This window comes from Hyperoodon ampullatus (genome assembly GCF_949752795.1).
Source record: "Hyperoodon ampullatus genome assembly, chromosome: 17".
Lineage (NCBI taxonomy): Eukaryota > Metazoa > Chordata > Mammalia > Artiodactyla > Ziphiidae > Hyperoodon > Hyperoodon ampullatus.
In genome coordinates, this window is record NC_136930.1 from 46,449,719 (window position 1) to 46,474,079 (window position 24,361).

Sequence of the window (24,361 nt, forward strand, 5' to 3'; positions counted from 1 at the left end):
ACTTCTCTGTTAGCCTCTAATTGTTTCATTTAATCAAAGTCTCTACTAACATATTTATAATTTGAATTTTTACTAATTTAGATATGATGTATCTTCCTTCGTTATTTTATTCTGAATTAGTATGGCCTTTTAAACTTTTAAATGAAAATGTTAAACGACAGTCTGTAATGTAGAACAGAAATTAGATTTTAATATCCCTTTTGCATATAAATATTTTTAAGTATATTTTTGACACTTTAACATTTTTTTTTCCAGATAAAGCCTTATGTTCATATAATTCAGGTAAATTTTAACATGTACAATGCTTAATGCATGTATTCATATGCACAGTTTAATTAGTTTGTTGTTTTGTGCTTTGTCTGGCTATTGTGCATATGTTAAATTCCTAAACAAAATATCACTAGCTTCCTTTTTCTACCTATAGAACTTTTCCAGTATCTCCATGTTGACATCTTTATTATTTTGGTATTAAAAACCATTTGTTGAAATATAGTGATTTATGATTTCAGTGTGTCTAATCTTGTCTCCTTTAGTATGGTATTATTTCATCAGTGAAGTATGTTTTAGTGCGTATTGTGTTATCATGTACACTGTTTCAGAACTTTTGAATTTATATGGATGTAATTTGCTATATTTTTGACTTATGGAGGGATAGTGTTAAAAATTCTAAGTATGTTGAATTAAAACTGCAATGTTTGCTGTAGTTTCTATCATTTTAACCATTTTTTCATATCTTCTAAAGGAAACTGAATAGATTTAGGTTTTTTTACTCCAATGTATTATGACTTTTAAATTCACACATGCACAGAGTATATGTCAAGATATTTAAACTGATGTTAAGTTTTTTAACTGGTTGCTGGGATTTCTCTTGGTTTTAACAATTTTAGTAAGGTTAATATTTTAAAATATATTTATTCTAATGAACTTTTATATTTAAAAAATTTTTCTTCTTGAATAAGATTAGGTAAAATTTGTTTTAAAAACTTAGGAATAGCAAACTGAAGTTTCAGTCCCTAAATGAAAATGGAGTAAATGAGGAAGGATTTACCATTTACAACCAGGATTGAGTAAAAGGGGTTGCACTTTCTTTCCCACCTCAATTCCCAACAAAACAACAAAAGTGGACAAATACATGATATAACTGTTTGAATAACACTGGATATCAGGCAACTGAGGACAGTAATTACTAAAATAAGGTAAACAAATGAGTTGAACCCTAAAATTGCCCTTGCCTACCTCTCTTTAAGAGAATTTCCTGCACACAGCATAGTGGAAGAAACACAGATGGAACCTACAGACTTTCAGAGTTAGGGAGATGGAGCTGAATTCAGGGAGACAGAAGGCTAGAGTTCACAGAACAGAATACAGGAAAGGAGAGAACTGTGCAAAGAGAGAACTCAAAGATCCACAGAGGGTCCCTCTCAAGTGTTCAGCTGAATTTGATCAGTGAATGAATGGAGGAATCTACACAACGCTGGAAAAAGAACCACCCAAAAGGATTAGAGGTAATAGTACCTGAGAATAGTGTCTGTTTTTTTCAGTGAGTCTGAAAACATCAAGTTTCATGGGACATTGTGTTGAGTATGCAGAAATGTCTGACCTCAGTAGTGGAGAACAGTTAGCCCTAGAAGTGAACACTTTATTACATTAAAAAATTTTTAGAGCAAAAACTGAAAGGATCAAAGTGAACTGTGGACAACTTGAAGCTACCTAATACACAGGTAATTTAAGTCCCTGCAGGAGAGGAGAGGGGGAAAGCACAAAAATATTTGAAGAAATAATGGTTGATCAATTGTCCAAATTTGTTGAAAACCATAAACCCACATATCGAGGAATCTCACTGAACTTCCAAGCACAAGAAACATGAGTAATATACCAAGGCACGTTAAAATTAAGTTCTTTCAAACTAATAACAAATAGAAAATCTTACAGCGTCCAGAGAAAACAAACTCAGCACATAACTGAGGAGTAAAGGTAAAGATGACCACAGATTTTTCATTGGAAACAGTGCAAGTACATAAGAAAAAAATATCAATCTAGAATTTATACCCATTCATATTTCTTTCAAAAATGAAGGCAAAATAAAGAGTTTTCAAGCATACAACTACTAAAAGATCTCTTCACTAGAAGCCTTGCACTATAACAAATGTTAAAGGAAGTCCTTCAAGCAGAAGAATAAGGATACGAGACAGAGATATATAATAGAAATGTATATAAAGGAATGAGGAACACCAGAAATGGTAACTTCGTGGATAAATATATAAGATATTTTCTTGTTGTTTAAATACCTTTAAATATAATTGACCATTGAAACAATAGCAATACAGTATAGGGTTTGCAATATATGTTAAAGTGAAATATGTGACAACAGCAGCACAAAGGTTAGGAGAGGAAAAATAGAAGTGTATGACTGTAGTGTTTTTATAGTATACTATATGAATAGTAGTATATGAATTGAAAGGAGATTGTAATAAGTATGTATACTGTAAGCCCTAAAACCACAAAACAAAAGGTTATAGCTAATAAGCCAACAGAAGAGAGATAATGGGACCAGAAAAAGGCCATTTCATCCAAAAGAATACAGAAAAAGAGGGAAAATGGAACAAAGAACAGATGGGACAATAGAAAATAAGTAGCAAGTTGAAAGATGTAAACCAAACAAGTCAATGATCATATTAAATGTAAATAGTAAAAATGCCCCAATTAAAAGGCATTTTGGGTTTTTTTTAAAAGGCAAAACCCAGCTGTATGCTGGCTACAAGAAACCCATTTTAAGTGTAAAAACACAAAGAGGTTTAATGAAAACTATGGAAAAGATAACACATTAATAACAATTAAAAGAAATATGGATTACCCTATATTAATATTAGACAAATTAGATTTTAGAGCAAAGAATATTACCAGGGATAAATGTCATTTTATAATAATAAAATGGTAAATTAATCAAGAGAACATACCAATCCTCAACATTTAAACATGTAATAATGCAGCTTCAAATTACACAGAGAAAATCTATAGAGATTGTTCGATTGTATTAATTTTTAAAAAACGAAACAGGGCTTCCCTGGTGGCGCAGTGGTTGAGAATCTGCCTGCCAATGCAGGGGACATGGGTTTGAGCTCTGGTCTGGGAAGATCCCACATGCCGCGGAGCAACGAGGCCCGTGAGCCACAACTGCTGAGCCTACGCATCTGGAGCTTGTGCTCCACAGCAAGAGAGGCAGCGACAGTGAGAGGCCCGTGCATCGCAATGAAGAGTGGCCCCCGCTCGCCGCAACTAGAGAAAGCCCTCGCACAGAAACGAAGACCCAACACAGCCAAAAATAAATAAAATTAAATTAAATTAAAACAAAAACAAAAACAAAAAAGGAATTAACTATGGTTTTTGAAGAGCTCAACAAAATTGACCAAGAAAAAAGACAGAAATTACTGAAATGCATTGGAATTCACTACCAATTTAACAGAAATTAAAGGGATTCCTATGGGAATTCTTTGGAGAATCACATAGGAATATAATGAACACCTTTATGCTATGAAATTAAACAACAGATGAAATGGGCAAATTTCTAGAGAGTCATAAATTACAGAAACTGATCCAAAAAATCTGAATAAACCTGTAACACGTAAAAAAGCTGAATCAGTAATGAAGATTTTTCCACAAAGAAAAGCCTAGGCCCAGTGGCTTCACCAGTGATGAATCTGATGAATTCTATAGTAAATGGAAATGGAAATAACAATACTTCTCAAATTCTTTGAGAAAAAAAGAGAAGGAAATATTTTCCAATTAATTTCCTAAGGCCAATATTATCCTGATACCAAAGTCAGACAAACATATCACAGGAGAACTATAGATCAATATCCATGAATATAAAGAAATCCTCAATAAAATATTAGTAAATCAAATCCAGCAATATGTTATATACTATAACTGAGAAGGATTTATCCCAGTAATGTAAAGTTGGTTTACTAACTAAAAATCAATTCAATACATTAATAGAAAAAAGGACAAAAACCATGTGATCATTCACATGAGATGAAAAAGCTATGACAAAATCCAACATCCATTCACAAAGAAAACTATCAATAAAGTTGGAATAGGAGGGAACATCCTCAACCTGATAAAGAGAACATACAAAAACCTACAGCTAGCACCATTTTTTTTTTTAATGCAAACTCCTTATTATTCAAATCCTAGCCAGAAGGAATGACAAAGAGCAAAGGGCAAAACATAGAAATTCACATGAGACTATATACACTATAATATTTACAAATTTATGCCATCTTTTACTAGCAAGGAAAATGAAGTAAGGCTCTTCTGGCCAAAACAAGAGTAGATTTTCTCATAAGAAGGATGGACTATATATGGGTAAGGAATATCCAATACCTGGCACTACAGGAGGCCAGTACGAAAATCCCAACAAATACCAAAAGGTCATTTATCAATAGCCCCACAGAAAACAATCAAAACATAAAAATTAAACCAACCTACATATTAGAAATACATGTCAATTCAACCATGGAACAAACAGGCTTCAAAATGAAAAGAGAAAAATGTTAATTGATTTAAGGACAAAACAATACCTGTTAATCATTATGTAGTATTGCTTACAGAGTACTTACAGAATTCTCTCACTTCAGTGTTCATTTTTGAACGTAAGTAGTAAATATCCAGTCGAGAGATCCCCTTTAAGAATGAGGCACTGATAAAGACAATATAACTCTAAGAATTATTCTTTCATGTTATTTTTTTCTGGAACATTATACATGGATTAATTTGTATCAGGCTTTCTCAGATTTCTTACACATATAGGGTTTCTTTCCAGTGGGGGTTTTCACCTGTAAGAATGAAGGCCAACTGTTTTCCCCACATTGCTTACATTCAAGAGGTTTCTATTAAGTATGAGATCTTTCATGCCTTCGAAAGGAATTGGGTCGACTGAAGGCTTTCCCACATTCTCTACATTTGTAGGGTTTCTCACCAGTGTGTATTCTCATGTGCCCTCGAAAGGTAGTGCGATAAATGAAGGCTTTCCCACATTCTGTACATTCATAAGGTTTCTCTCCAGTGTGAGTTTTTTCATGTGTTCGAAAGGATGTGTAACAACTGAAGGCTCTGCCACATTGCTTACATTCATAGGGTTTCTCTCCTGTGTGAGTTCTTTGATGTATTCGAAATGAACTGGGAAAACTGAATGCTTTCCCACATTCCTTACACTTATAAGGTCCATCTCCAGTGTGCATTATCATGTGTGTTCGAACACTTGAGGGAGAAATGAAGGCTTTCCCACATTCTTTACATTTATAGGGTTTCTCTCCAGTGTGCTTTCTCACATGTCCTTGAAAGGTAGTGCGATAAATGAAGGTTTTCCCACATTCTGTACATTCACAGGGTTTCTCTCCAGTGTGAGTTCTTTCGTGTATTCGAAAGGAACTGGGCCAACTGAAAGTTTTACTACACTGTTTACATTCATATGATTTTTCTCCAGTGTGAGTCCTTTCATGTGATCGAAACGAACTGGGACAAATGAAGGCTTTCCCACATTCCTTACATTTATAAGGTCCATCTCCAGTGTGTGTTATCATGTGTGTACGAATGCTTGAAAGAGAAATGAAGGCTTTACCACATTCCTTACATTCATAGGGTTTCTCTCCAGTGTGAATTCTTTCATGTATTCGCAAACCTAAAGGAGAACTGAAGGTTTTCTCACATTGTTTACATTCATATTGTTTCTCTGCAGTGTGAATCCTTTCATGTCTTCGAAAGGAACTGGGACAACTGAGGGCTTTACCACACTGCTTACATTCATAGGGTTTTTCTCCAGTGTGACTTCTTTCATGTATTCGCAAACCTAGAGGAGACCTGAGGGATTTACCACACTGTTTACATATGAAGGGTTTCTCTCCAGTGTGAGTTCTTTCATGTGCTCGAAATGAAGTGGAACAACTAAAGGCTTTCCCACATTCTTTACATTTATAGGGTCCTTCTCCAGTGTGTGTTATCATGTGTCTTCGAAACGTTGTGAGCCATGTGAAGGCTTTCCCACATTCCTTACATTCATAGGGTTTCTCTCCAGTGTGAGTCCTTTCATGTCTGTGAACAGATTTGCGGTAACTGAAGGCTTTCCCACATTCCTTGTATTTATATGGCTTCTCCTCATATTCATGATACTCATATGGTTTGTGTCCACTGTGAGATCTGATGCAGCTAGCACCATTTTTAATTGTAAAAGACTGAATGCTTTCCCTTTAATTGGGAACTAAGTAAGGATGTCTGTTCTTACCACCTCTATTCAGCAGTGCACTGGAGACTTTAATTAAAGTAGTCAGGCAAGAAAAAATAAATAAAAGGCATTCAAAATGGAATGGAAGAAGTGAAACTTTTTATTCACAGATGACATAATTTTATATGTAGAAAATTGTAAAGAATCCACAGAAAACTACCAAAGCTAATAAACAGTGTCAGCAAGGTTCAAAGATAATTGAACAATATGTGAAATCAATTGTATTTTATATACTAGCCACTAACGTTTTGAAAAGGAAATTTAAAATATTGATATTTTCATTCATAATAGAATAAAAATATTTTAAATATTTGTGAATAAATTTCAAAAATAAGTGCAAACTTGCATACTAAAGAAATCACAAAAATTGCTGAAAACCATTAATGGACAATTTACATAAATTGAGAGGTATTTCACATTCATGGATTGGAAGACTCAATATTATTAAGATGGTGATATTTCCCCAAATTGGTTTATAGAGTCAATATAATCCATATCAAAATCTAAGCAGGATTTTTTGCTGAAATTAATAAGCTCATCTTAAAATTTATTTGGACATGCCTAGGATCCTAAGCAGCCAAAACAAAAACAAAAGCAAATTTGGAAGTCCTACATTTCCTGATTTCAAAACTTATAAAGCTACAGTAATCACAATATTGTGGTGCTGGCATAATGATAAACGTACCAATAGATGGAACCTAATTCAGAATTTAAAAATAAGCCCTTATATTTATGGTCAGTTGATTTTCAACAGAGGTGCCAAGGCAATCCAGTGGGAAAAGAATTATCTTTTTAACTAATAGTGCAAGAACTATCAAATATCCACATGTTAAAAGATTATTTTAGAGTCTATCTCACACCATCCATAAAAGTTAACTTAAAAATGAATCATAGACCTGACTGTAAGCTAAGACTATAAAACTCATAGAAAAAGACATAGGAGAGAATCTGTATTACCTTGGGTTAGGCAAAGGTTTCTTTAATACAACACCAAAGGCAAAATTAATAGAAGACTGAAGAAATAAATTGGACTTCATAAAAAATTAAAATGTTTGGCTTCAAGACACCATTAAGAAGGTAAAAAGATGAGCCACTGACTGGGAGAAAATACTTGCAAATCATATATTTGACAAATACTTGTACCCACAATATATAAAGAAACCTTAAAATTCAATAATAAGGGGCTTCCCTGGTGGCACAGTGGTTGAGAGTCTGCCTGCCGATGCGGGGGACACGGGTTCATGCCCCGGTCCAGGAGGATCCCACGTGCTGCGGAGAGGCTGGGTCCGTGAGCCATGGCCGCTGGGCCTGCGCGTCCGGAGCCTGTGCTCCACAGCAGGAGAGGCCACAACAGTGAGAGGCCCGTGTACTGCAAAAAAATAAATAAATAAATAAAATTCAATAATAAGAAGACAAATAATGCAATCAAAAATTGGGAAAAAAGGGCTTCCCTGGTGGTGCAGTGGTTGAGAGTCCGCCTGCCAATGCAGGGGACGCGGGTTCGTGCCCCGGTCCGGGAGGATCCTGCGTGCCGCGGAGCGGCTGGGCCCGTGAGCCGTGGCCGCTGAGCCTGCGCGTCCGGAGCCTGTGCTCCGCGGCGGGAGAGGCCACAACAGTGAGAGGCCCGCGTACTGCAAAAAAAAAAAAAAAAAAAAAAAATTGGGAAAAAAATTAGAATTGTGATTTCATGGAAGAAGACGTACAGATGACAAATAAGCACATGAAAAGATGCCTCAAATCATTATTTGTTAGTGAAATGCAAATTATAACCACATTAAGATTATCAATTCATATCCACTGGAATCAGTATGATACAAAAGACAAATAATAACAAATTCTGGCAAGGATAGAGGTTAGAACCATAATTTGTTTACTGCTAGAAATGTGAAATGGTATCGTTCTTTGGAAAACAGTTTGGTGGTTTGTTAAAAAATTAAAAATAAATTTACCATATGACCCAGCAATTCACTGGCAGGCAGGTGAAATGAAAGTGAATATCCACTCAGACTTGTACATGAATGTACAGCATTATTCATAATGGTCAAAAAGTGGAATGTGGTATCCATACAGTGGATTACTATAAATAACAGGGAACAAAGTGCTAATACAGACAACAATGTGGTTGAACAAAAAAATGTTATGCTAAATAAAATGCCAGGTACAAAAGGTCAAGTGATTTAAAAAGTGAACTTCTATCCACATTTCACACCATTAAAAAATTAACTCAAAATCAATGTAAACCTTAAAATTATAAAACTCCTAGGAGAAAACTTTGTCACCTTGGGTTAGGCAGAGATTTCTTAGGGTACCAAAATTGTGTTCCATTATGTAACAAACTGATAAATTGGCCTTCCTCAAAATAAAATTATCTTTTTTTTTTCTTTAAAGGAAACTGTTAAGATAATGAAAAGCCGAGCCACAGGCTTGGAGACATATTTGCAAACCATATATCTGATAAAGCACTTATATTTAAAATATATAGAGAACTGTCAAAACTCATCAATAAGAAGAACAACCAATAAAAAGTGGACATAAAATATGAAAGACCATTAAAGAAGATATAGGGATGGAAAATAAATATATGAGAAGATGCTCAATGTTAGAGAAATGCAAATGAGATACTATTGCACACTTACTTAAATAGCTAAAATGGAAAAGCCTGTCTATGCTATATATTGGGGACAATGGGAAGTGACTAAAACTCTCATACGTTGCTTGTGGAAATGTAAAATGTTACAGCCTCTTTGGAAAATACTTCGGCAGTTTCTAAAAAGTTAAACATACACCTACTATATAACGCAACCATTCCACTCCTAGGTATTTACCAAAGTGAAAGCATATATCCAAACAATAACTTGTACATGAACGTTTATTGTAGTTTGATTTGTAATAGCCAAACAACCCAAAAGCCCCTCAACTGGGGAATGGACAAACGATCTGTGGTATAGACATAAAATGGAATATTACTCACCAATAAAAAAGAAGGAACTGTTGATATACACTACAGCATGGATGGATCTCAGAACAATTGTACTGAGTGAAAGAAGACAGACAAAAGGAATACAGACTGTATGATTCTATTTATATACAGCTCTAATAAATGCAAATTAATGTATGAAATAGAAAACTAACAAAAGAAGAAATAACTAAATAGATAAAATTCTGAAAACTCTGACATTATCAGGAACAGATTTGGCACAAAAAAATAACAGTGTGAAAGGAAGAGATAATTTCAGATAAAGTTGATATTATCATAAGTTCAGTTAGGCTATTGGAACTCTGTCTACAAGTATACAAAAATAACTTCAAAAACATGGACATATTATGGACAAATTCCTGGAAAAATAGTATTTATGAAAACTGACTCAATAAGAAATAAAAACTTTAAACATTCCTTTAACCACAAATATTATTAATACGTTGAAAGTTGTAAAACTTTGAAAATAAAAAACCCACTAGAACAAATCATTTTTTACGGGTGATTTATACTAACTTTTAACAGGTTATCTTAATCTAATAAGACTCTGGAATGTAATATAAATAAAGCAAAAATGTTTCTAAGCTGATTTACAAAGTTAACATAACTTTTATACCCAAGTTCTACAAAGCCATTCCAAGAAGGGAAATTTATAAGTCCATTTCACTCCTAAATATAGATGACCAAAAAGCTATTGAAAATAAGAAATCAATTCCAAAATTTATAAAGATCTATTAATGTGGTTAAGCATGTTTACAGATTCAGGGAGAAAAACTATGGTCATTTTCAATAATGAATAAAAAACATTTTGTAGAATTCAACATAAATTCATATATATCTGTTAGCAAATTAGTAGTTAGAAAAGAACTTCTTCAATTTGATGGAATATCTATTAAATATCTACAGGAAATTTCATCTTAAATTGCCAATGATAGAATTATTCTTTTTTAAACCCACACAAGAAAATGATTGTAATGGAGGTCTTAGTACATGAGACAAAAGAATCGAGAAACATTAAGGATTCAAAGGAAGAAAAAAGATATTTGCAGTTGACATGATTGTTTAACTCAAACTTTGAAAAGAATCTATAGACAAATTATGATTTATCAGGAAAGCTGTATATAAGATTAATATATAAAAGTCAACTGCATTTCTATACCCTAGTATCAAATAGAATAAATAAATTTTAAAAGATGTAACTTATAATAGTAACAGAGAATATCAAATATCTAGGAATAAATCTAGCAGAAGTTGTGTAAAACTACCATAGGACAAAATTTAAAACTTTTATTAAGAAATATTAAAGAACACTTAAATAAATGGATATATGCCATAACCATCGATAAGAAGACTCAACATTATTGTCAATTTCCCCTGTTTGACCTAACGATTCAATTCAGTTCCAATCTTATCAGATATCTTTATCGAAACTGATGGCCAGATTTTAAGTGTACAGAGAACTAAAGGGCCAAAAAATAGTTAGAAAGCTTCTTGTGAGGGCAGGGAGGAGCTAATTGTTTGATCAGATATCAGCATTTAATGTACTTGACATGGGGTGGAACTGGTATGAGAATAAATCAATCAGTAAAATAAGTAGAGAGCCCAGAAGCAGAATCTCTTATATAACACTGTCTTATATAAGGATCTGAAGTAATATGTCAGATCAAGAGGGGGGAAATAGGCAATTTAATTAAAGAGCTGGAAAAAAATTATCATCCATAAAGAAAAGAAAATAGGTTAAATTAAATCTCCTGTCTTGCAATATGTACAAAAAACTTAACTCTAGCTGGATTAAGAACTTAAATACTATATAAGTTAAGCTTCAGTCAGGAAGCTAAAGCACTATTAGAGATATGGAATAAGAAATTTATTATAAAGATTAAATTTTACAAAATTATAGGATAAGCTGGGACTTCTTTGTAAGAAGGTTTTTAAAAGTATAATTGAAGAATCTGAGTAAAGTCACTTGCCAGAAACCACAAAGGGGAGCTAGTGAAAAGTATGGAAGGCTGTCCATCCACTAGGGGGTCCTAAAGTTACTGTAAGTCATAGGTCAGGTTGGAAAGGAAAAATGCATGAAAACCAGGAAAATCAAGGAAAACCAGAACCCACGAGGACAAACTAGAACCAGTGTCTGTCTCTAACCCTGATTTTGTGGGTGACCATCAGAAGCAGCCGGTGTCCTTTGTGTGCAACTGCAGATGTGCGTGGCACAGGCCTGGAGGAAGCTGTAGGAGAACCAGCAGGAGCCAGACGAGCATCTAAAATCCTAGACTTGGTTATATCACACCTATTATAAAAGTGAGAAAGAATTGAAAAGAGAAGTTGAAAAACCACAATCATAGTAACGGTCTCCCAGAAATTTGAACTACACAGTTAACCAACTTGAATTAATAGAACATATTCCCAATAGAGAACATAAATGCTTTTCACCTACAAATGAAACGTGTAAAATTTTGCTACTGATTTTTAATTAAGTAATACATTCATAGGGTATAAATTCAAAAGTGTATATAGTGAAAAAAAACTATCATCCCTATTTTTTAAACATCTAGTTCTCCTTCCCTGAATGAACCACTCTTACCAGTGTCTATATTTTTGCAGAGATATTCTATGCATACACAAACAAATATATATAGATAATTCTTTTTTTCTAACATATTCTGTGCCCTCTGTTTTTTATTTTTAATCTCTATTCTTTTAGTAGTTACTATTGAAATTATAACATGCACCCTTAACAAAGTAATACTAACATCGCTACCATTTTTCCCAAACCATATAAAAAAGTTAAAATCTGATTCACAACCTCACCCCTACCATTTAACATATTACTGCCAGAATTTTACCTCTACTTCCAAATTAGTAATTATTATAATTACTGTCATTTTGTTCCTTCAGAGTTTGTTTATGTTTATATTTATCTGTATTTTTACAGCTCCCTTTGCTCTCCTGTTTTTTCATCCCTTTCTCCTGGGATAAATTTCTCTATTTTGAGATACACGTTTTAATCTGTATACCTTCCATTTATTTCCCTTGCTGTATTTTACTGTCATGCAAGTACAGTATTGAATAGAAGGGGTTGTAGTGGACATCACTGGCTTATTCTTTCTCTTAGGGGGAATACATTCTATATTTAATAATTGTTATGTTAGCTGTAGGTTTTTTGTGGATGCCCTTTATCAGTTTGAGGAAGTTTCCTTCTCAGTAGTTTGCTGATACATTTTATCATGAATGGGGGTTAAACTTTTTCACATGATTTTTTTACGTCTATTAAAATAATTTTAAACTTGCATGTATAAATGAAATAACTTCAATAAGCATTAAATTAGAACTAGAGAGAAAAATCAACAAATGTACCACCATTAAAGAAGAGTTTAATATAATTCTCTCTCAATCATTTATTGGTCAAGCAAACAAAAATTTAGGGAAGGTAGAAGAGAATCAAACCACAGAATTAACAAATTTAATCTCATGGTCAAAGAACTCTGAACCTAACATTTGATGAATTCATATTCATCTGTTATGTCCATGAAACACTTGTAAGAATTATTAATATACTATTCAATAATTCATTTTTTGACAAATTTCAAAGAATTGTTATGCTGTAGGCTATTTTCTTCAACTAGAGTGTTACTATGTAAATTTTTTTAAAAAGAGATAAATTATACCCATACATTTGATAAATTTAAAAAATAAACTTGTACTCTAAAGAACATTTTTTTCAAGATCTATTATCTCTGCAACTGTCATGGATTATTCAGTTAATAGTGTCTTAAATTTAATGAAGTATGGTAGATATCTTATAGACCCAAGAAGAAAATACCTAGAACTGAACTTTAATGAATATACTACATACAAATATTTGTGTAATGCAAGGAAGTACTTGGGGGAGAATGCTTATGTTAACAAAGCGTTCGAAGGTTGAAAATTACGATGTACTCATTCAGTTTTTTAGGAAAAGAATAATGAAATAAATTAAAAATAGAAGGAAAGAAGTCCTAACAATAAGAGCAAAAACCCAAATAAAACAAGAAACAAATTTCTAGTGAGGATTATGGAGCCCCAAATTTAATCCTTTAAGTCAATTACAAAATAAACCTGTAGTGGGCTTCCCTGGTGGCGCAGTGGTTGAGAGTCCACCTGTCGATGCAGGGGACACGGGTGCGTGCCCCGGTCCAGGAAGATCCGACATGCCACAGAGCGGCTAGGCCCATGAGCCATGGCCGCTGAGCCTGCGCGTCCGGAGCCTGTGCTCCGCAACGGGAGAGGCCACAACAGTGAGAGGCCCGCGTACTGCAAAAAAATAAAATAAAATAAAATAAACCTGTAGTGAAGAAATAAAAAGGAGGTATGGTTAGTATTCAAATGGATGTATAATTGATATATCAGAAAATAAATTATAAAATAAAATTTAAACATTGTAGCAAGCACTTTGAAAACTTAGACAAAGTGAACAAGTTCCTGTAAAATATATAATTTACTAAATCTTGAATTAATAAGTCATTCTACATCTACCAAAAAGTGGAATTAGCAATTTAAAATATACCCACAATGGAAACACCAGACCATGGTAATTTTATAGATTAATTCTCTCAAAATTTCAAAGAACAGATTTTTTTTTTTAATCTACACAAATTCTCCCAGAGAATAAAAAAGGACTAATTCTCAATATTTAGTTGGGCTAGTGTAACCTTGATTGTAAACCAAAAGGTTAGTACAGGAAGGAAACAGGCCAGAATTAATTGTAAATAAAAATTGAAAATCCTTTATGAAATATCACTGAACTTATAAGAGACTTTCCTCAATCTGATAGAATGTAAATTCAGAAGATATCACTTTAAATGGATAAATATTAGAAAAATTCTATTTAAAATCAGAATTTAGAAAGAAATGTAAAATTTCTCTGTTTCTTTCCAGTATTATGCTTACTAGCATAGAAAGACAGGAAAAAGAAAGAAAAAAGGCATTAGGACTGGGAAGTATATTGTCTCCATAGAAAAATTCCAATTAAACCATAATAAATTTATTAGAAGTAAAGAAAAAATAGACTTTAACAAGATGGTTGATTAACATTATTTTACAATGAAATTGCATTTCTGTTTATGAGCAATTAGGTTAGAAAACATAATTTTAACAGTATTTCTAATAGCAATAGAAATGATAAGATACAAAGGATAAATCCAACAAATGCAGAAAATTTGAGTGACCAAAGTTAAAAATTTCATAGAGAGATCTTAAAGAAAACTTTAATGAAGAGAATGGCATGTTCATGGCTAGTAAAACAATGCTGTAAAATATGCCATTTCTCCCTGAATTGATGTATTGATTCAATGCATTTCAAATCAAAATCCCTATAGGATGTTTTTGTGCAGTTTTATAACCTGAATCTAAAATTTAAATGGAAGAGCAAAGGAGAAATATCAAATATATGAATAATTAGGTAAAGTATTTGCTTTTCAATATATAACATCGTAATAACAAAGACAGTGAGTTACTGGTTTATAGATAGACAGCCTGTACAAGGAAAAAGAAGGAAAGCACCAAACAAATTCTAGCAGATAGAATACGTTTATTTGTAACAGAAGTGACATTGTAGATCATTGTGGACAGATAGAATGATTAAATAAACAATGCTGAGATACGTGTTATCCATATAGAAAGTGAAGTTGCATCCTTATCTCATGCCGTACAGAAACTTAGTTCAAGATGGATAGGATATAACTGCACAGAGCAACATTTTTAAACTTTCAGAATAAAATAAGGGTATCTCTGCTTGTATACAAGCTCAGGAAATTTCTTAAAGAAATTTTAAAATTTCTTCTCTTTAAAAGAGAAGATTGATCCATTCAGTGACATTAAACTTACGTACTTGATTTCATCAGAATGTGACAAGATCCACATAGAACATAAATGAAATATATTTAACCTCTAGAGGATTAATATCAAAATAGGTCAAGACTTCCATCAGGAAAGTAATCAAGATTCTGAAAGGAAGTAGCATTTACAAACCACACATAATACCTCGCCTCCCACTCTCACCGGCACCCTCACACACAAGATGGCTCGTAAAGGCTGATAAAATGAACTTCATCTTTTGCTGGTGTCATTCTTATTTTACATTAAAAGCAGATCTGATCCTTGACCAATATGAAAAGCACGTAATCTTTATGCTTTGTACTGGCACATTAAACTAATCATTGCTTTGTCCTTGATCATTTACAAGGTGAAATCTTGTTACAAGCTGAGCAATTCTTCTTAAGTCTCTCCTCAATAGCCCCATCTGTGTTATCCCTCCTTTCTCCCAAGTTCATTTAGAACGTATGTCCTAATTCTATAAATCCTTTTGTGAGCATTCTGTTGGGATGTTGTCAGATAACTGTAGTTTCCATATTAACTGGTGCTGTAAGAGCCTCAGATTCAATTGGGTCCAAAACTTTATGACATAAGGATTTGGAAGGAAAATAGTAGTGAGTACACTCAGTGGGATGACATGACCAAAAAAGGTAGGTATCTTCTACCTAAACATTAAAAGGAGAAAAACAAGAACTGCAGTTCCTGGCAAAAAAGAAAGACTCTCCCTCTCCCAAGAGGGCAGGGATTACAACAAAATATAGAGAGAGTATTTCTAAGGGGAGGTTGCAAATGCTGGAGGGCATTCCTAGAACGTTTTAATTATTGCTATTTTACACAACATGAGCTTTCAGTGTTTTATAAACCTTACAGGAAAGTATTTATTTTCTGATAACAGAGTTTAGTCTATGTAATGAGTAATGAATTATGTAAGTAGACAGACAAAACAAGTTCTCTTTTGAAATAGCAACACTGTCTTCATTTATCATTAAATATTTTCTGATACCAAAGAAGGGAAAAATGCTTTAAATAAAAGATTCTCTTATGTAAGGTGTGCCTATTCCTGAGACACATGTAGGAGAAAAGATAGATTAAAAAACAAATTATAACATGTTTATTTATATATGTGATATATGTCATCACTAAGTGTGAAGACAGTCTGCTTTAGCCATCAAAGCTCTACTTAATTCAATTTAATGTTATTTTTGCCATAGCATGATTAATGTTTTAAAGTTTTGTTATAGATCTGTGTTGTAAGGAAAACACACACAGGGCTCTTGAATTATAGTAATTATTATTGTTCTGTCTTATGTTGTTTCTTAGAAAACATAACACAGTTCACAATGTGTAAGTCAGTTTGTGGATGACTTATTTCAGAGCAACAGAAAACAACTAAAGTAATAATAAGGGAAGGACATTTAAGATGTCTTAAATTATGCTTCCTCTCCATGAGTGTGAAAAATAAAGATTAAAGAATTGGGTGTATTTAATTCATTAGTCATGCATATTAGAAAAAGACACATGAATGTCTTTGAATATAACATTGTTTGTATTTTGAAGTTTACTAGATTTAAATGCCTTTGTCTAAAAGCATCTAAAACTGACCTGATTGAGCTATTTTTGACTCGGCTTTTTGTCCAATAGATTTTATCAATCAGCATCAAATCACTAACATGTATTATTTAATATTTAATACTACTTCAAGCTTTAATCCTTTTAGGAACTTTGTCGTATACATTTCAAAAATAATATCCTCACATAATGAAATATATGTGAAAACAGGTGTTTGTGTGGTCATAATGACTTTTCTTCTCTCTCTCTTTTTTTTATTCTCAGGTATTCCATTCAAAATCCTTTCATTTGTTTTTCAGGTTGGTGAGGGTTTTTTTCCTTAAATGATCAGCAATTTTAATTATTGCTATTGTTTGCTTCATAGGGTCAAAGAGAATAAGTGATAGTGAAGTCTCTGACTATGACTGCGATGACGGAATTGGTGTAGTATCAGGTAAGAATTTCAGAATTATTTTATAGTGATAATAAGGAAGTGTGGCTCATCATTATTTACCAGTAAATATGTAAATAGATAGATAAATATAATGAGGTACAAAGGACTTGCCTCTTTATGCCCCCTCCCCCGAAACAGCCTATGGCACTTTAAACTGAATAATTCTAGTTGCTGGAATACCTGTACCAGTTCTTAGATTGAACATTCTATTGAAAGATATCTCATAAGTAATACTTACCAATTTTCTGTTTTTAAACTACTAAGTAATAAGGATTTCACTATAAATTTGAGAAGTTATATAAATGAAACTTCTTTCTACTTCACTAATAGTGTGAAAAAAATCTTTTTAATATCACTAACATACCCAAGTATGTCAAATATTTGAATCCACTTTTTTGAAATTTTTTCATTGTTGTTATGTGGATTAGTATCAGGTACAGCTACATTTTGAAATTATGGTATTGTGGTTTAAAATATTGCCTCATTTATGGTTAGAAATTTATCTGATGATTTAATATTTTAGGTAAGTAGCTATTTTTAAATAAATTCTGGCAAAATTTTTATATATATTATACTCAAAATATTATAAAAATGTTTGATTCTCTTCTTCTTGAAGGTTAGCTTAGCAAATTTCATAAGCATAACCAATTTTATCATGAACAAAATATGTTTTATTGTATGTAAGACATGCTGCAGTTGCATCAGTGACTGATAGTTTTTGTTGGACAGTTTTTGATAGAATATGAGTCAGTTTGCATGGTACCAGTGTACTACTTTTAAAAAACCCAATGACTATCTTTTAGCCTTTATTTTTTACACTAAGGGTTAACAATACATTAATTCACTAAGACTGAAAAATATTTTTCGTGTTTTATGGTTTGTGAATTAAACCTTAATAAAGTCATACTTTTCATGATCTCTTGATTGGAGATCGTTAGCAGTTTTTTCCTGCTTGTGTTCTAGTCCTTTAATTGACTTTTCAACTTCTTCTCTTTATTAAATATCTAGCCACATCAGATTTTTTTCACCCAAAATATTTTCCTTCAGGTCATTAAAGCTCTTTATCTTGATGCCATTTTTGGCATATTTCAATTCTTTTATTTTCTATTTCCAGGATGACGAAAAAATGATCATGTTATTATTTTTCCATTCTGTTAAAGGAACCGTATCTTTTTTTTTTTTTTGCGGTACGCGGGCCTCTCACTGTTGTGGCCTCTCCCGTTGCGGAGCACAGGCTCCGGACGCGCAGGCTCAGCGGCCATGGCTCACGGGCCCAGCTGCTCCGTGGCATGTGGGATCTTCCCGGAGCGGGGCACGAACCCGTGTCCCCTGCATCGGCAGGCGGACTCTCAACCACTGTGCCACCAGGGAAGCCTGGAACTGTATCTTTTGAAAAAAAACTTTTCAGGAATCATTCATTATTTTGGTTAATACTCTCTGGAAAAATTTTTGTTGTTACAGAATAGTATTTTGCAAACCTACACAATTCAAAGTGTTTACCCTGGGTTCATTACTTTTTACTACCATGAAACATCATGGTTTCTTGTCTCAATGTTGTTATTAATTTTTTTACTATATAGTGAATCATTTAATAATCCATTGAGGAAAAAAGACTGCTGTAATATCCTATATGTTGCTATTTTGAAATCCAGTGTAATTTTTGAGACATGGTTTTTTCATCATATACCATACTTTAATAGCATTTGAAAGATAACATTTCAAAAACTACAATACCATAGTCCTGATTTTGATGTTTATAAAAAGGATATGGAGATAACTTCAAATACTTGGAATCTATCAGAATTTACATATTTACTTCAAATGGTATTCAGAGTGCTTTCTAATACTGTTTATTTCTTAAAGAAATAACTATAGACTATAGAAATTAGAAACTTTTTGTCAAGTTAATCATTTTATTTATTTATTTATTTAATTTTAAAAAATAGATCTTTATTGGAGTATAATTGCTTCACAATACTGTGTTAGATTCTGTTGTACAACAAAGTGAATCAGCCATATGCATACATATATCCCCTCCCAGTTTTTTTTTTTTTTAACATCTTTATTGGAGCCTCCCTCCTTTATAATTGTTGAGAACTATTTGAAGGTCTTCTAGGTCAGTGAAGAGATGAAAATGTTTTTAGAATAAACTTGAATCTTTTACTGAAGATTATTAACTGTGTAAAAAAGTTTTACTCTACCTAGCATAGGGCCTTGGACATAGTAGCTCTCTAAATGTTTGAATATTTGTCTTTAATTTTCAATTTAAGTGTTTATAAAATATTATTTTATCTTAGTGTTATGCTTTTTTCATTATGCTTTACATTTAGTATATTCAGAGCTTTTCAACTTCACTAACATTTTATGTTTTTTCAGTGAAATACAAAATACAAAAGATCTTAGTGTATAGATAACTATAATCTTAATATTTCCACCTTTAGATTATCGACACAATGGTCGAGATCTTCAAAGCTCAACATTGTCAGTGCCAGAACAAGTAATGTCATCAAACTATCGTTCACCATCAGGGTCTCCTCACCGAGTAGATGTTATAGGAAGGACTAGATCTTGGTCACCCAGTGTCCCTCCTCCACAGAGGTAAGACAGCATAACATTTTATTTGTAAGATGATATTATAAGCCTATTTATCATAAAGTATTATTGGAAATTTTCAAAGATAATAAATTGTTGTAAAAAAAAGTTGCTTAGGGAAAAACATACCTGCTATCAATAGCCTATATAATGAGAGTAAGATGAAATATGGGCTACTTTGTAACTTTAGATGACCTATATATAATTTTATAGTTATAGTTATAAAGAAGATCCAACTTCCAGTCTCATATGTATATTGAGCAGATCTAGTTAGACCCAACTAATTATACTCATGAATTATATAGATATTGATAATTTAAGAAATTGGAAAAAAAACATTTGATGGATCTATATACAATTAAGAACAATCATGAGAAGACTAAAAAGGAATGCACGGGCAGTGGGAAGAATTACTTGGAAAATCTGCAACTCCAGGTCTTATGCTTAGTGGAAAACTCTGATCAATCCAGTTAAGTACAGAAAGGCTTAATGGAGTAAGAACCATGGAAGTAATGTGTTTCCTAACAGGAAATATGTGCATAATTTCACATTTTATATACTTGCAATGTTTAAGGAAATTTGAACTCTTAGAACGACAGCTTTATAACACTTATTTTAAATGAGTAATTGAGTTAGTTTTAGGCATTTAGACTTAGAATTTTAAATTGTAGTCTTAATTTTGTACATGGTATTGGACTATTTAAGAGAAAAGGTATATTATATTTATAAATTTAACAATTTATAAGAATATTAAGGACTTTAAAAGTGTTAATTTAGACAATTAATTGAAGAGAAAAATCTAATATGTTAAGTTAACAAACATAGTTTAAAGTGTTTGAAGATGTTGAATTAACTAAATTTGTAAATGGGACTAAAATTATTAAAAGTCTTCTGAAAAGTAATTGTTTAAATGTGGTAGGCCTATCAGTAGAGTAATAAGATTTGTAATCTGAAATTTAAAGTGCCAGAGAGAAAGAGATTTTGAATTCGTAGCTTTAATAAATTAAGTCCTTCCTTGTTAAAAAAAAAAAACAACTTGACTTTTACCAGGGAAAAAATATTTGAACATGCCAATAGAAAATTGGCATGGGTTTTAGATTAGATTCACCTGCATGTAATAGAAAGCCCGTAATAACAGGAGCTTATGTAAAAGGTTTATTCCATCATGAAAAAGAAGTATATAAGTAGAAAATCCAGGCCAAGAATGGCAGCTTAAAAAAATAGTCATTAATCAATTCTAAAGACATCAGTTTAGATTTTAAAAGAAATAACAATTAATATCCCTAAGATAAGATCCACTGATATATTGTCTATAAGCAACATGCTGAACTCATTTTCTCCATACAAATCTATTCCTCCTCCTGTGTTACATATATCATTATCACTACTATACACCTGGGAGTCATCCATTAATAGTTTTGATAATCCTTATCTCCATCTCCATTGATATTATCTTACTTTTATGTTATACCTCTGTTATAGCAGCAATCTCCTATTAGTTAAAACGAAACAAAAACCTTGGACTTGACATTACAGTGATTTTTGTCTTTTTCTACTGTCTTTATAAATAAACTTTGTTTCTTAGTATAATATGTGACTATGGTCTATTAAGATATTTAGTGGATCTTGCTATTTCAGTCGGAATGTGGAACAGGGACTTCGAGGGACACGCTCTGCTATGGGACATTATAATACAATTAGCCGAATGGATAGACATCGTGTCATGGATGACCATTATTCTCCAGATAGAGACAGGTAAATATGATCAAATACTATTAGAGCTTATTATAATTGCTGCCTTCAGGAAGAAGGTATTACCATAAAATATTTTCATCCTGAACTTGGGTATTTCTTATCCTAGTTTCTAAAACCATATGCTTCCTTTACAATACCTACATTGATTCTTGTGATTGCCACATCATTAAAAAAAATTAAAGAAACAAAAATAAACTTTTGTTTGGTAAGAAAAAAAATTCATTTTGCTCTTTCAATTTTGGTACTTTGTTAAATCAAACCAGTTAAGTTAGTGAATTTGCACATGAGGTTATAATGATAATCATAAGGAAAATAAGATGTTTTATTATTTTTACCTTATCATAACCAATTATCATATAGAAAAATACTTTCATGAGACAACAGATTTAAAGTCTTTTACATTCATCAGGGAAATAAGTGTGACTTTTTTTATATAGAAGTGTTAAGACAAGTTTGGTTTGTTGAGGAAACAGACACAAAAACTGATTCACGAAGAGGTTTTTCCTCATGGCTTTCAGTAAACCTTTTAAGCAACTTAAAGAATCATGCTTGTCAGCTGCTGTACTTGAGAGACTTCTCTGAATTTGCTCTATTAAATGTGATATACTTAGAAGTAATATGGTACGTTTTAGTACATACGTTAATTACTACTTATTTTTTTAAGTTAAGCAAATTGGTTAACCCTCTAATTCATGTTTTGGTTACATATAAAATAGAAAATGCTATGATATTTCCCCAAAACTATTAAAAGGATTTAAGATAAGGATTAGGATAGAAAGCTTAAATTACTATTCAGAGAATATTATGATGAAATAACACGGGAACTCAGAAGTCTCTTTGTATGCATACTAAACTAATTTTAGTAAAATTAGTTTAGTAAAATTTAGTAAAAACACTTGGGGGTTTTCAATCAATTGATATGAAAATTTGCTGTCAATATTTATATATTTAATTGTTTTATCTAAATCTAGGGTTATACTCAGTTCATGCTTATAATTTCATTGTGTTGGAGTACACTTTTCCAAAATAAAAGGTAGGGAATATCTTAGTCTTTAATAGTGTCAAACAAGTGTTGGCTTTTGTGTCTGAGATCTAAGAAGAAATAGGAAATTATTAAATTAATATCTTTGTTAGTGTTGAATGAAAGTTTATGTAGTGTTTTATTTCTTTTTCATTTATTTGACTTTTTCATAGTGGTCTGTGTCTTTAGGGGTAATTATAGGCATGCTACCTATAGAAATTGATGCTTATCAAGTATAATAATAGTGAATATGTTAGTGTGATTAGGAAGGAGTCATATTAGGGTGGATAAATGAGTTTTTCGTTACCTAACAGAACTTCAGTAATTTTTGGAAATTATTTATGTAATGATTCATAAACTCCTTGTTCATTGAAGGTTTGTTAAGCAAATGATGAGGGAGAAAAGTCTGAAATGGCTTTAAATCTTCCAAGTTTATATAAAATGGACTTGGTATTTTCTCTGAAGATAATACGGTATGGTCTAAATCTTGCAGAGAAGAATAGAATAAAATTAACCTCTAGAATTATACTTACAAACAAAAATAGTCACTATCATATCAAATGCATAATATTTTATCAGTATTTTAAGACATATAGCCCTAAGGTTAATGACCAGAAAAATGCTATTAAATCCTTGGTATTAGTTAATATTTGAATTAGTCATAATTGAAATGTCATATTTTCTTGTTTACTTTATAACTTTATGAATCTTTTAGTTTAGCAAAAATGTTCAAGTAATTCAGAAGTTTTGGGGAAAGATGATCCATGTGGTTTCATTACTTTTGTGTTGTACATTACCAGGTCATAATTACTCTTAATTGTGAGCTGTTTCAAATCCTTTTTGAAATAAGTAAAATAGAATTTCATTTAAATAGGACTGTAAAACCATTTCTAATATATTAATTTTGAGTTATTTTTGTAATCATTCTTCATTAACATGAAGAATCAAAAATACAGTGTTATTCATGTAGGTAGTCTATCACATTATCAAACAATGGGTTCTTAATTTCTGTTTTATCCTAATATTCTAAAAGGTTTTCTATAATAGAATGCATGTGAAAGCATTGTAATTTTTATGTACTATTTAGAAGGTAAGAATACTTTAGACCTCTTACAGTGAACTTTCATGAACAGCATTTTATAGAGTCAGTCAATAATACTGTTGATTAAAAAGCCTAAAAGAGAATTTCCTTTGAGAGAGTAGGTAAAATTTAGGTATTTTGAGTGGTGCATTAACCTTTGTCAGTAAGAATTGACACACTGACCTTAATAGTATTTCATGGAATGTACTTTTTTCATAGGATTTGCAACCAAATGGCATTGGGTTTGAATTTAAGCTTTTTGCCACTTGCTAGCTGTGTATCTTTGTGAAAACTAATCTCTTTAACACTTGATTTCCTTATCTATAAAATTAGAATATTAATACCAACTTTATAGGGTTGTTGGGTAGATTAAGTGACATAGTGCCTCCAATTGCATGGTACTCAAAAAAGGTGCCTTACTCTTAACATTTTAAAAGGATTTTTGGCTTACAAATAATTTACATTTTAATGTGCTTATCAATTAAGCAGAGAAAAGAGAAATCAGTCAATTCAGGTGTTTTTTAAAGACATTTGTAGAGAATGTAAGACATGAGTTGGACCTTGAAAAAATGGGCATGTTTATTCAGGCAAGAACAAAAGCAAAGGCACAGAGGCAGAATACACATGTACATCAGAAAGACCCAGTATGAAGGATGAAGGACTTGGGAACATATTGGAAAGTTGTGAATGAAGATAATGGCTTTTACATTGGCTATATTGGGTGAGAAATGATGCTATTTGACATTAATTTGTAGTACCTGGTTAAACTTAAGGGTGTAACAATATCCTTTTCTTATAGA

The 24,361-nt window shown here is 32.1% G+C and overlaps 1 protein-coding gene across 28 annotated transcripts in view; it reads left to right on the forward strand.

Annotated features, from left to right (window-relative positions):
- RIMS2 (regulating synaptic membrane exocytosis 2) overlaps positions 1-24,361 on the forward strand; it is a gene marked incomplete at both ends in the record, with an annotated part of 562,776 nt that overhangs the window by 325,709 nt on the left and 212,706 nt on the right. For 27 of the 28 annotated variants that reach the window (XM_079722697.1, XM_079722700.1, XM_079722677.1 and 24 more), the window contains 3 exons: positions 17,044-17,112; positions 19,554-19,710; positions 21,343-21,459. In XM_079722697.1, coding sequence (XP_079578823.1) covers positions 17,044-17,112; positions 19,554-19,710; positions 21,343-21,459 — 343 coding nt within the window. Of the gene's footprint in view, positions 1-255; positions 283-17,043; positions 17,113-19,553; positions 19,711-21,342; positions 21,460-24,361 lie in introns of all 28 variants that reach the window. The other variant, XM_079722698.1, reaches the window with a different exon arrangement.